We start from the raw sequence: 13,830 nt of genomic DNA on the forward strand, positions 1-13,830 counted from the left end.
AAGAGAAAGAGGGGGAGAGGAAAGAGAAAGAGAGAGGGGAGAGGAAAGGGAAAGGAAAGAGAGAGAGAGAAAGAGGAAAGAGAGGGAGAGGAAAGAGGCATAAAATAATTCATTTGCATTTAATTGTAATGGTTCAAAGAATGTTCGGAAAAATGTTCGGCCCTCCAGCACGTTCACTTCATCCAATCTGGCCCTCTTTAAAAAAAGTTTGGACACCCCTGGTTTACAATAATAACAATAAACATCAAACATCTAGAACTGAATTTTGTTTCTAAAAATAATTACTCAGCAGCTAACACAATCCACTCATGTTAAAAAAAATAGAGCAATTAAACCTTTCTAGATGAAAAAAAGCAATTATATTGATACAAAGCAAGCTTGCTTGAGTACAGAATTCTACTGTACATGGTTTCAAAACCACAAAGGACACTCTCCTGTCAATGTTGGATCGCTTTACATAGTAAGACACCTGGAGGGCATATCCCATATGAAATATTTAATATATAAGCAGGTTGCTATGGGAACAGTATTTCCTGTTAGGAAAAGTATGTTCATGTAAGGGCTACATACAGAGTGTGTCCTACTAACAACTCTTAAGGTAGTAAAAACTAGAGAAACTTTGTTCCCACTATATCTGAAATAGGAAAGGGAGAAAAAAGCAAATCCCAAAATAGCTTTCCTTTTTTGTTTTGTTTCTGGCCCTGAAAAGCAGAAAACTTTTTGAGAATATAATAAACCAGAACTAGTAACACTTTTAGTTTTTCCAACAACTTTCCTCAAAATTCTCTGTCTTGCTGTATTCATAAATCTATTGACCCACAACAACAATTTCATGAACTGCAGAATCTCTACTGCTGGGGTGTCAAACTTGCAATGTCATGTGACGTGTCATGACGTATCGCGACTTTTTCCATTGCTGGCAATGGGGTGGGCGCGGTTTCACCATGATACATCCGGCCCGCGCGCCAGCAGTTTGACACCCCTGATCTACTGGGTCAAAAAATGCTATGCTCCATTTTTTTAGAAAAGCCTTACATAATTAACATTGGGTTGCCAACAGATATTACAAACTGGCAAGATCTTGAGGGCCAAAATTTGCTCTATCCTACTACGCTGTTATGATCTTTGCAAGTCTGAATTTAAGTTGTAGGAACATGAAGTAAAATGGGAAAATAAAATTGGTAGAAGATGTTCAATATAGGTTATCCAAGACAGCCTTGTAACTAGATCATTAGAAGTTTTTCCAAACTGGATAGTGATAAAATTGCATTACCTGTTCAAAAACTGAATTACCTGTTCAGAAAAAAAATGGAAACTCTTATCTTCACGGATACATTCATAGGTTTCTCCAAGTACAGGATTGAATGGCTTGCTTCCAGCTCTGTAGTAGCTAGATGCATAGGCAGAGACTGCAAAAGCAGCCACGTACACCTAAGAGTACAATTAGTAACATTAAGCAGATTATGGAAAGGGATGCAGATTTTTTTAATTTTTTTAATGAGATTTTGATCTTACATTGACATCAAAGTCCATACTCCTATAAGCTAATGTGTTCTTGAATGCAGTTATGTTTTATAATAATAATAATAATAATGATAAAGTTGGAAGGGACCTTGGAGGTCATCTAGTCCAACCCCCTGCTCAGGCAGGAAACTCTATACCATTTCAGACAAATGGCTGTCCAGTTTCTTCTTAAAAACTTCCAGTGTTGGCGCATTCACCGCTTCTGGAGGCAGGTTGTTCCACTGGTTAATTGTTCTAACTATCAGGAAGTTTCTCCTTAGTTCTAGGTTTCATATTTTCTTTTGAGTTGCATCTAAAATACTTCTTTTCCTAGCTGGAGGGGCAATAATTACAATCTTTCTAAGTACATTATATTTTGATGGCCATATCTGAAAAACTATAGTTTTTGCATGAACCAGCTTTTATGGAATAATGTTTTGCCCAACTGTCCCCATTTTCATTGCTCAACTATCTCAGTCTTATAAGATTGGGATAGGAAGATTAATAGGTCAGTATATTCAAGTCAGTCAAGATCTATTTTGAATTTGTATTTCAATTTGAATTTGAAATTGAAGCACACAGCTAAGTTTTATTTTAATAGTCGTTGAATCTGGTTTATTTAAAAATTCAATAGAAATATGTGTATTGGTTTTCCCTCACCTTCCTGAAGATGAACAAGTATATTTGGAATAGGAATGTGGTTGTTTGAAATATTTTTATTTTTCTGTGTACTGCTGTTCTGTATGCTATTGTGAGCTGCCCAAAAGTATGTTATATAGGGGGGGGAATAAACAAATAAGTAAAGCTGAAATATAATTTATAATATAATATAAAGTAAGTAAATAATTTTCTCATTTTCTGTATACTATATTTCCTCTTACCATCCTTTCAAAGGGATTAGGTGTAAATGCTGCCTTATCCAGCAATTCACTATATTCCAGTTCCTCACAAAGCTTCTGCAAAGTGTTCAAAGGTTCGTTCAGCCCAACAGGCATGGACACCTTGGAGAGATCTTTTCCTATATTATTCCGTAGAATGTTCCAGAGGCTGATGTTACTTGTATTGGGACATGGGGCTGGAAGACGTGTCCTCCGCCTTGAATGGCATTCCACAATACCATCTGGGACACAATGTTGAAGACAGATGTCAGGTTTAAGTTTGGCAATTTCATATTTTTTGGAATACACTCTGTTTGGTTAACATTCTTTTTACATATTACATCGGTTCTATATTTTTTTCCAAATTTCTCAGAATATAAAATACAGTTACATATAGCTTTGAGAAGAATATTGTGCTGAGACATGGTGATTTGATCAAGGACAACCCAAAATTTAGTAACTCTGGGCTTCCTGGCTTCCAAAATCAACTACTTCATTCAGAGATAGACTCTGTTTCAGTCAGTCACTTTCATTCTATTTCAGGTAACTTTCCAAAGAGTTCATGCAATTGGTGAGCAATACCAAAACTATGTTTCTAACACATACAAACATTCTCTTACTCATTCACATAGTTATCTATATATGCAATCATCCCATTCATGAATACCTCTCACATTAAACTACTTTTTTTAAAAAATGACTTATTTACATAAATGGACCTTTTCTATTCCTTCCATATTGACAATGCTAGGGTGAGTTTAAAGAGAAAGAAGCTCCTTTACCTCCATCCCTATAACTATGCTTAAATCTGTTTGCTAAAATTTGTAAAATCTGCATTTTGTATTATATAAATCTTAACACATTTCATTTTAATTAGATTTCAGATTTCCAGACTGGAAACACAAAGTATGGCCATTAATAATAAAGTATATCATCACTTGCCATTCCTATAGAATGAGGATTCTCAAAGGTACTAAGTAAAGTTTGCTCATTTTAAGGCTTACATTTTCTGATAATTTTGGAGCATTTCCTTAGTTCTACACTTCCTTCATGAAAAAATAAAACCTTCAGTAGAGGTTATGAGGAAGAAACTTGGATTGTAGATAGAAAAGTGGAGGGTGGGGGCTATTGTACATAAACTTTAGGAACAGGCCTTTCCTGTGCAGTTTCTCTTGACCATCATTTGAGAGAACAGTCTCAGTAAAATTACTTTTTTTAATCTTTTGCCACAATTTTATTATTTATACACTGCAAGATGTTGGGAATGACTGGGATTGGTAAGCCTGCATAAGAAAGGAATTTTTTTCTCCCAAGTCATAAATTATATAAGATGCAACATAGGGGAAGGGTATGTAAGAGAGAAAGAACGTAGAACATCATCAGTGTTGGAAGAGAACACCAGAAGGCTACACATTAAAATGTGAGTTATTCTTTCTTTGGATATCACTGCACATAATATCAGAACTGCAGAAAGCGATTGTTTAAAACGTAAGCCTGAACTTAATATGCATATCTCTAGGTTACTAATTATCAGTACTTCAAAATTAAAAAAAACCCAGAGACTAGAAGTAAATAAAACTCCTACCAAGTGTTTGCCTTTCATTCTCAATGTCGTTACTTAGGTTGTCGGAAATATTATCACTTATATCACTGGCATATGAATCATCATCAGACACCTGGGGAGGAAGGAAACATTCTTTTATGCTGAAAATGAAGTGGAAAAAAAATCCCTTTTCATATACTGCCACATTTGTGCAAAGGAAATAATATATCATCAAGTTTGAAATGGATATTGCAACAATAAAATTCCTTTATAAGCAACTATTAGCCTGTGGGCTGGACAAGTCTAAAATAAACTTGAATATACTTTGCACATTATGGAAAAACTTGCTACATGGTCAGTTCCAATGGAAATAATATTCAAATTTGGGTTAACTAAATATTTCTTCCGAAGAAAAGCATAATAATATCTTCATCTAAGCCAGGGGTGTCAAACTGCTGGCTCGCGGGCCGGACGAGTCACGAGGAAACTGCACCCACCCCATTGGCCGCAATGGGGGGAAAGCTCCGATGTGTCGTGCGGCATCACATGACGTCACAAGTTTGACATGTCTGATCTAAGCAGTATTTTTTGTATTCTTTCAGTCTCCTAGTCTCTTAAAAATACTTTAGAAAGTACCAGTAAGTAAGTTTTGCATGCTGGAATAATGTGCATAATGTCACACTGAGATTGCAAAGAAAGTAAAGGTCAGATGATTTTGAAACAAATCCAGTGTTTCTGAACTATTTTCCAGACCTCATTTTCTGAAGAACTGGCAGACAGCAGGACTTCCTGTGCATCAAAAAATTCGGTGAGTGAATCTGCTATTGATAGTCTGCTTTCATTTGATATCTGGTGAACCAGACCCCTGTTTTTGTGTTCAGATGTTTCCTGCAAAAAAAAGCCCAAAGATTTAAAAACAGTCATGAGCAATATTTTATTTATTATTAAGATAGATTTAAAAGAATGTCTGATTACAACTGATTCTGGGTCCTTTACATGCAATGAAAAAAAGAAACAGAAAAGCCATATCAAACAGCCTATGAAATTTTACCTAGGGCTCACACACCAGTCTGCCCACAGCCTGATTTTCAACACTACTTGGAACATCATATAGGAGCATCTGGGATATGCTATCCCACAGGGCAGGCACTACAGCAGAGAATATATATTCTTTAAGTATATGTGGCTATACAGGTAGCCCTTGACTTATGACCACAATTGAGCCCAAATTTTTTGCTCCTAAGCAAGACAGTTGTTAAGTGAGTTCTGCCCCATTTCTTGCCACACTTGTTAAGTGAATCACTAAAGCTGCTAAATTAGTATACCATGAATCTGGCTTTCTCATTGCTTATCAGAAGGTTGCAAAAGGTGCTCACATGATCCCAGGACACTGCAAGGTTATAAATATGAACCAGTTGCCACACATCTGAATTTTAATCTCATGACCATGGGGATGTTGCAACTGCTGTAAGTCTGAAAAACGGTCTTAAGTCACTTTTTTAATGTATCTTTGAAAGTTCACTAAACAAATGGTTGTAAATCAAGAATTAAAGCCTTTTTGAGCACATTTTTGAAGGATGCCTCCTCAAATTACCTTAGGAAGGAAAAATACGGAATCATAAGAATTTTATATATCCAACACCTTTCTTAAATACCCCAGTTTCTAGTGGCAGTTAAAGCTGAATTTCAAGATGGAAGTCAAGAACTCCTTAATTAAGCCCCCCCTCCACGAAATGATACTAGATTGTTACAGATTACAAAGTCCTTCAGCAAACATGCTGATTTTAAAACACAGGTCACTGTGAGCTTGACATAGCAAAGCATGTATGTAATTGCAGAAGCTGCTTATGTTTCTATTAACATACTATTTTCTGAAATACAATGGAACTTTGTATCAGAGCGATACTCCAAAGGGAACTGGAAAAACTATAATGAGCTGGATAATGATGCATAGAGAGCAGATTTGCAAAGCTAGGATTTTATTATTATTTATTTATTTATTATTCGAATTTATATCCCGCCCTTCTCCTTGCGGACTCAGGGCGGCTGACAATCAATTAAAAACACCAATAACAATCACAAAATTAAAATTAATTAAAATGAAATATTTAAATTGTCTGATTAAAATATGATTAAAAACCCCTCTAAAAACCCCTCTTAAAAATTACCCTAGGCCAGTCCCGCNATCAGGGATCACCCTGATCTCTGGGGGTAGCTCATTCCAGAGGGTGGGAGCTCCCACAGAGAAGGCCCTCCCCCTTGGGGTCACCAGCCGGCACTGTCTGGCCGACGGCACCCTGAGGAGACCCACCCTGTGGGAGCGTACTGGCCGATGGGAGGTAATCTGTGGCAGAAGGCGGTCTCGAAGGTATCCTGGTCCGCTGGTTCCATTTTTTGAGTCAGGAAAGGTAGATGGGTGTTTTACTATGTTTATAAAAACCATTTTAAGATTTTTAAAGGAAATAATGCTAGGTGCTTTCACCTCAAAATGGAACAAATGATTTATCAACATCACTGTAAACAGTGATGGATAGATAGAGGTTAAAGCAGAGAGGTGGCAAAATCCTGGCTGGATGGAGAGTCAAAAAGCCCATCTAAGCAAATTAACAGCAAAACAAAAGCAGAATTGTGAAGTACAGTACATTGTAAGAAGCTAACATATATAAAAGGACAGGGACAGTAAAGCCTAAGAGAAACTGACAATGTCAAATAGAAATGCTGGATATAATGAACAATTATTTTCTGTCCTTTCATCTCAATCTTTGCATTGCCTTATGATGTCATTGCTGTAATATTTATCACTTATTTGAGAAATCAGTTAATTTATGCACACTCAAAACCTCTCAAGGTCATGAAGAATTTGGGTTCAGCAAGAGAAAAATAGTGAGGCAGGTGTTAATTTATTTCTGATATTTTTCATCACAAAATAGCTTCTAATAATACTTACATTGATATAGTTATTGACATAGAAAAGCCTAAAGAGATTTTTCATTTGATTTGTGATCTCATGTGTCCAGTTAAAGAATGTTCAATTTTTTTGTGATGAACAGCACATCTTTATTAATTTCTACATTTTCTGAGTGACCCAAGACCTCAGTGAAGTAAAAGAATGTCACCAAAAGGAACAGGAATGAAATTGCCACCTCATTCCTCCCAACTAGTTCATTTTTGTAAAGATAAATGAATTTATCTTTTTCATAAACATGCTGCTTTTGACATTTTTATTTGATATGTTTCAAATTTTGAAGCATGATCTTGAAGCTTCTGTGATCACAAAAAACAAGGTATGCAGCTTGTAGATCTTGGCTTTCTGACCCCCCCCCCCCAAAAAAAACAGCTGACATTCAAGGAAACAGAGAACAGGAGAATAAAGAAAATTGGCAGGTGTACCCCTTTTCTTGTCATGAAAATGTCTGTGGTTTTTATTTTGCAGGTTTTTATTTTTTCAGTTAAAGATTCCTTAGGAATTTGTTGGAGAAAATGTATTTTGCTGACTTTTTGATCAAAGAGGAAAGCATAATTAGCTAATTTAATCTGTCCTCTGAAGATTGTCAATAGGATTAAGTTTAATGGTTTTTCTCCTCTACAAATGTCTTCCTCTACATACCTATGCTTTTTCTGATAATTTAGTTGTTTAATATTCAAGATTTGATTAATACAGTATACATATTATTTGCAGTAAAGATATGATTTATGTGAAATGCATTAGGAACACTTCTCTTCATGACTTTACAAAAGTAATATATTTTTATAATTTCAATATAGTTAGTATTATTAGACTCACTGTAAGCAAATTCAGCATCAATAGCATATCCAAATAGATCAAAGTAATGTCAAAACAGAAAAGATGTTACCAAAGATGTTATCAAAGTGTAAAGTTTGGATTATGCAATTTCTAAAGCCTCACATCTTTTTCTCTGACAGAAAAAAAGAGATAAATCAGCAGTCACAAGCAACTGGAAAATTGGATAACCCATAAAACAAAATCAACCACATACTTATCTCCACTGCTTATTAGTCTGTGTATTTGTAACTAAAAATTCTTTGATAACAGTAAGATTACTATATTAAGACCTACTGTATGGTTTTAGTTTTAAAACCTCTCCCATTTCACAACTGCTTATGAATAATTACATTAAACTTTTTAAGTAAATAAAAATAGAAAAGATAGTTTGAACCTGGGCACTGCCCTCAACAATAGCATCCAGCCAGCTGAGTGGGTAGGTACACCTTACTCCGGTTCATTGTTTTTCCCAGTATGTTGATATACTAAAAAGAATTAATCATAATTTCTAAATTTGGATTTGCATAGATAAATCACCGTATGCAAATCAATGGCCTCGGTTCTCCTTTTCAGTGATGCATTTCCTTTTCATAAGGAAAAAAAAACTAGCCATCCTATTTGTGCAGAGATTATATATGCCCCACCATTCAAAAGCAGGACTGGCATTTTGAATTTGATCAGGATAAGCAATGTACAGTTCCCCATTACTCCATTTGGAATACTAGAGTCCCCTGCTGTAGTGGTTGGGGCTGAATATTTTCATTTTTATACTCAAAATAAATGTTTTAAATATTTTAATGACATCAAACATCTGTCAGGTTCCCAAATCCTTATTGTTTTCTCTGCATATGTGCTCTTGTCTGGGGCCTGCCATTCTGTTGGGGCGGGGGTTTGCTTTCACTTGGGATAACTTTCGCTTTCTGCTTTTCCTCTCCCGCCTCTATCCACTTGAGAAAAGACTGTGTCTCCTTTATCATGGAGACAACTATGGAGAAACGAAACTGGAGATGATCTTGAGATGTGCGCCAACTGTGCCAGTTACCCAAACATCATACCACCTGTGGATTGGCTGGATTTCAAATGGACACTATGACTTTGGTGGGAGAGGAGGATTGCTAATTTAACTATACCGTTTAAATGGGCTTTCCCCCAGATGTCGCCTTGACTTCCCTACTGTCACTAACCCCTAATAAAAGTTCCTTTTGAGAGAATGCCTGTTTGAAGAGTTCTGCTTTCTTAGGTGGTTAGCTGAGGTGGGTCCTTACATAAGGCGAGATCTGCATAGTACTCAACTTGGAGAAGCTGCTGCTCTGCTGGGGGAGTCACAACTGAATTCCACATGGACGAGTTCCAGGCAGTGAAATGGGCTGAAGATCTCCTCTGTTTGAAACCCGAGGAGAGCCTCTCCAGGGATCTGGAAGAAGCTGGGCCTTCTGGTGAAGAAGACTGAGCCAGATAGTCATTTAGGGGTCAGAAAAAAAAAGATAGGAAGAAAAAGCCCGAAAATCACCCTTACCTGAGGTGGAGGGAAGAAAAGGTGAAGAAGAAAAATCCAGAAACTGCCCCTTTATAACGATAGAGAAAAGGAAGAATTGACGTTGGAGACGATGGAAGCAGTGACTGAATACGTGAAAAAGACCCTCAATGAATTCAAGATGCAGCTGAAAGAACCCCTGAATCGGAGGAAAAGTTGGAGGGCGATTTGGAGGAAGAGGACGAAGAGGAATCGGAGCCCCAGTGATAGGACTGTGGCGAGGCCATCCGTCTCAAGGAACCAGAGGCAGACCACCTAAACTGGCTGAGGTGAAGGTGATTCCAATCGGAGTGAAAGTTTATGGAGATCTGAAGCAATTGGTGTATTTCCTGGAACAAGTGTTCACATACATGCAAATCTATGAGAGAACACTGCCTGCTGATGTAGAAAAAGTTTGGATAGTTACACTAGCTTTGGAAGGTGGGAGCATCTGATTGGATGGTGGCCCTGTACAACTGTAATGCACCCTAACTGAGAAATGTCAACCGCTTTATGGCTACTCTCCGCAGATGTTTTGAAGAGCGACTGGCAGACGAGAAAGCCTGGCAGCGCATAAAGACGGTGAAGCAAGGAAGAAGACCAGTGGCTGAGTATACCGAAGAGTTCAGAGAATTGGCCAGCTGCCTAAACTGGCCAGAAGACATCCTGGTAAGCTGTTTCCAGGATGGGCTCAATGAAGAGTTGTACAATGCCTATGTAGCTCGTGGAGCCCCAGAACGACTATACGATTGGTACCTACTACCTGGGGAAATGGAGATCGATCAACGCAAGCACCTATACCGCCCAGTGAGACCAAGCTTCAGACCACAGTCAGAGAAGCGAGGGGAAATTGCTCGAGCTTCGCCTGTCCCATCTCACACCACTGCCTGCATTGAGCCATGGATTGCCACAGCAAGACACCTGCCAAGAAAAGGGATTGTCTGCCGGCTGGAAGACCCCCGAGAATCTCACTGCACCTGAGGGAGACTGTGATGAGATCCGAAGAGGTCATAGAGCTCCCCCCTGGTTGCAACAGAGATGGTCAAGCTCCAACCCCACGCTACGATGACCCAGAAGGGATGGAAAGTGACTACGAAAACAACCCATTGGTGAGTGGGCCAACTGACTCCATAACAGTGTCCCTAGAACTTTCCATATCTGGCACTGGGAGGACAGTAAAATTAGCAGCCTTGCTGGATTCAGGGTGCACCCAGTGCATGATCAGCCCAGAACTAGTGGGGAAAATGAGGATACCTCTCAGGAGACTAAACATTCCAATTACTTTTTGCCAACTGGACAGCTCAGTTGCAGGGGGGGTGTGCCTGCCAGTTCTGTCACCAGGCCTTTACATATTGACCTGGGGGATCACGCAGAGACTCTATTGTGGCCTCAGGAATGAAGTAGCTGTTAGTTTTGGGACTGGCTTGGCTAAAGAAATGGAACCCCAACTGGAGGGAAGGACGGCTAGAATTTCCACAGGGGGAAGCCCGACCCGTCTCTAAAGAAAATGGCGGGAGATGTGGATTATGCCGCAAATTTGTCTCTGCCCTCAGTGAGTCAGACTTGCAAAGCTTCCCAATGGAATATCAAGATTTGGCTGAGGCGTTCAGCGAACAGAGAGCAGACGAACTCCCCCCCTCATCAACTGTGCTATTGAAATCATTCCAGGGGCGAAATTGCCAAAGCCAAAAATGTATTCTATGACTCCCAGGGAATTGAACAGACTGGGAAAGTTTATCAAAAAGAATTTAGAGCGGGGTTTTATAGAACCGGCTAGACTCCGGTTCTACAGCCCCTGTATTATTCAGAGAAAAGAAAGATGGTTTTCTCCGTCTCTGCGTAGATTATAGAAGTCTGAACACTGTGTGCATGGAAAACTTGTATCCACTACCTTTTATGAAAGATATGTTAGCGCACTTGTCAAAAGTAATTGTTTTCCAAGCTAGACTTGAGAGAAGCTTATTACCACATATGAATAAAGAAAGGGGATGAATGGAAAACTGCCTTCAACTGCCCATTGGGTTGTTTCCAATTTAAAGTTCTCCCTTTTGGACTACAAGGGGCCCCTGCACTGTTCATGCAATTAATCAATGGAGTTCTGCATGAGCATATGTATAAGGAGGTTTTGGTTTATCTGGATGATATCCTTATTTACACAGAAACCAAAGATGAACACATTAAGCTAGTCAGAGCAGTACTGAAAATGCTACGTTTCAGCCAAACTGTATGGCAAACTGTCAAAGTGTGAATTCCACAAAGATCGTATTGATTACTTGGGCTATCGTATATCTAATGAGGGGGTAGAGATTGACCCAGAGAAAGTGAGAGTAGTCTTGGAATGGGCGCCTCCAAAAACCAGAAAACAACTCCGAAGATTCCTAGGATTTGCAAACTTTTACAGACAATTCATCCCATCTTTTGCATAAATTGCCTTCCAATCACAAACTTGTTAAAAACCAGAGGGGGGGATAAACTGAACCCCAGTCAACCGTTAAAATGGACAGTGGAATGTCAACCTGCTTTTGAGAAACTTAAGAGATTTTTTTCTGTGGAATCAGTTTTGAAGTATCCGGACCCAGAATAGCCGTTTATAATTCAAGCTGATGCCAGCAATGTGGCTATAGGAGCGGTTTTATTACAAAGAAATAAGGAGGAACAATTGCAACCTTGTGCTTACACCTCTAGGAAATTATTAGAGACTGAGCAGAGATGGGCAGCTTGGCAGAAGGAGGCCTATGTTGTACGATGGACTCTCTTCACTTGGAGGCATTTCCTGGAAGGGAGTAAAATACCGTTTCAAGTATGGACTGATCATAAGAATCTTGAAGTGATGAAAATTCCCAAGAAACTCACCCAAACAAGCAAGGTGGTTCCAACACTTTCATTGCTTTGATTTCACTATCCATTACCTCCCTGGGGGAAAGATTTTTTTAGCAGATGCATTGTCCAGACTACCACAATATAACAGCAAGAAAGCAGAAGCGACTAAACCATTTCTACATTCTCGTCAATTAGCAGCCTCTGTAACCACCAGGGCACAGTCGAGACCTGTGGCTCCTATCGAAAAAACTTTGTTGCAGGACTTTAAAACTGCATTAGGAACCAATGAGTGGTTTCAGAACCATAATAACCTGGGTGTGTTAAAAGATGGATTAGCCGGGATTGGAGAAACTTTATGTCACAGCAGCCCTAAGCTTTAAATGTAATGCAAGCAGGGTATGACTCGAAAACTGTTGGACATTTTGGATATGTTAAAACTTTACATCTTAAGAGGCAATTTTGGTGGCCTGCTTTAAAAAAGGACATAGAAAGCTATGTAGCCAGCTGCCCCACATGCACAGCGGCTAAATGCCAGCAAGGAAAATCTCCAGGACTGCTTCAACCATTAGCAAGTCTGTCAGCACCCTGGAGAGAGATCTCTATGGATTTTATTGTGGAACTGCCTGAAAGTGCTGGAAACACTGTAATCTGGGTCGTAACGGATTTGTTCTCTAGACAGGTTCATTTCATTCCATGTCCTAAGATCCCAACTGCTAAAACTTTAGCTAAACTGTTTGTGCAAAATGTATATCGATTTCATGGAGCCCCACAATGGATAATTTCAGACAGGGGGAGGGTTCAATTCACTTCGAAGTTCTGGAAACCTTTTCTGGACTTGATGGGTTCTAGTCAAGGGCTGTCATCTTCCCATCATCCTCAAAAGAATGGGGTGTGGGGACAGAGAGACTAACTCAGTTCTAGAACAATACCTGAAATGTTTTATTAATTATCAGCAGGACAATTGGTCTGATCTGTTACCGTTTGCTGAAGTTGCTTATAATAATGCTGTGCATTCTAGTACAGGTTTCACTTCATTTCAAGTAGCTAGTGGTCAGACTTTCATAGCCATACCTGAACTCCCTACCAAGGAACCTGAAATTTCCTCCTTGCAGGAATGGATTAAACAGTTGCAGAATACCTGGCCAGTAGTCAAGAAAGCTTTGGATGAAGCCAGAGAGGCCTATAAGACTCAAGCCGATAAATGGAGGGTGGAGCAAAAACCATATAAAGTTGGGGAAAGGGTGTACCTGTCCACTAAGTATCTGCAATCTTTACAACCTTCAAAGAAGTTAGGCCCTAAATTTGTTGGGCCTTTCCCTGTCAAACACATCATCAACACTGTGATGGTTGAATTGGACTTGCCAAAAAACCTACGGCAAATCCACCCTGTCTTCCACTGCAGCTTTCTCAAACTGGAGGTTACCTCTAACCTTAGGCCTCCTGCACTCCGGTGCCAACGCCTATCATGGTTGAGGGTGAACAACATTTTGAAATTAAAGATATTTTGGATTCTCGAAAACATCATGGGGTGACACAGTACCTAGTAGCCTGGAAGGACCTCCCTCACAGAATGAGTGGGTGTACAAGAAACATGTTAGAGTCCCTAGATTTCTCAAACGTTTCTATGCAAAAAAATCCTAATAAGCCTGATTGATATGCCTGCTGTATTGCTTCTCCCTTTTCCCTTTTGTTTTCTAGGTGGATTCCCCATTTTTCTAGGGGGGGCATATGCCAGGTCCCCAAATCCTTATTGTTTTCTCTGCATATGTGCTCTTGTTTGGGGCCTGCC

The 13,830-nt window shown here is 39.1% G+C and overlaps 1 protein-coding gene across 1 annotated transcript in view; it reads right to left on the reverse strand.

Moving 5' to 3' along the window:
- The window catches only part of OSBPL3 (oxysterol binding protein like 3), a 112,011-nt gene that overhangs the window by 15,678 nt on the left and 82,503 nt on the right, over positions 1-13,830 (reverse strand). The window contains exons 13-16 of the mRNA XM_015810581.1: positions 4,678-4,812; positions 3,967-4,057; positions 2,385-2,623; positions 1,294-1,431 (exon numbers count right to left, since the gene is read on the reverse strand). Of these exons, the coding sequence (XP_015666067.1) occupies positions 1,294-1,431; positions 2,385-2,623; positions 3,967-4,057; positions 4,678-4,812 (603 nt within the window). The remainder of the gene's footprint in view (positions 1-1,293; positions 1,432-2,384; positions 2,624-3,966; positions 4,058-4,677; positions 4,813-13,830) is intronic.

Source organism: Protobothrops mucrosquamatus, unplaced genomic scaffold (assembly GCF_001527695.2).
Source record: "Protobothrops mucrosquamatus isolate PMUCROS unplaced genomic scaffold, P.Mucros_1.0 scaffold12, whole genome shotgun sequence".
Taxonomy (NCBI): domain Eukaryota; kingdom Metazoa; phylum Chordata; class Lepidosauria; order Squamata; family Viperidae; genus Protobothrops; species Protobothrops mucrosquamatus.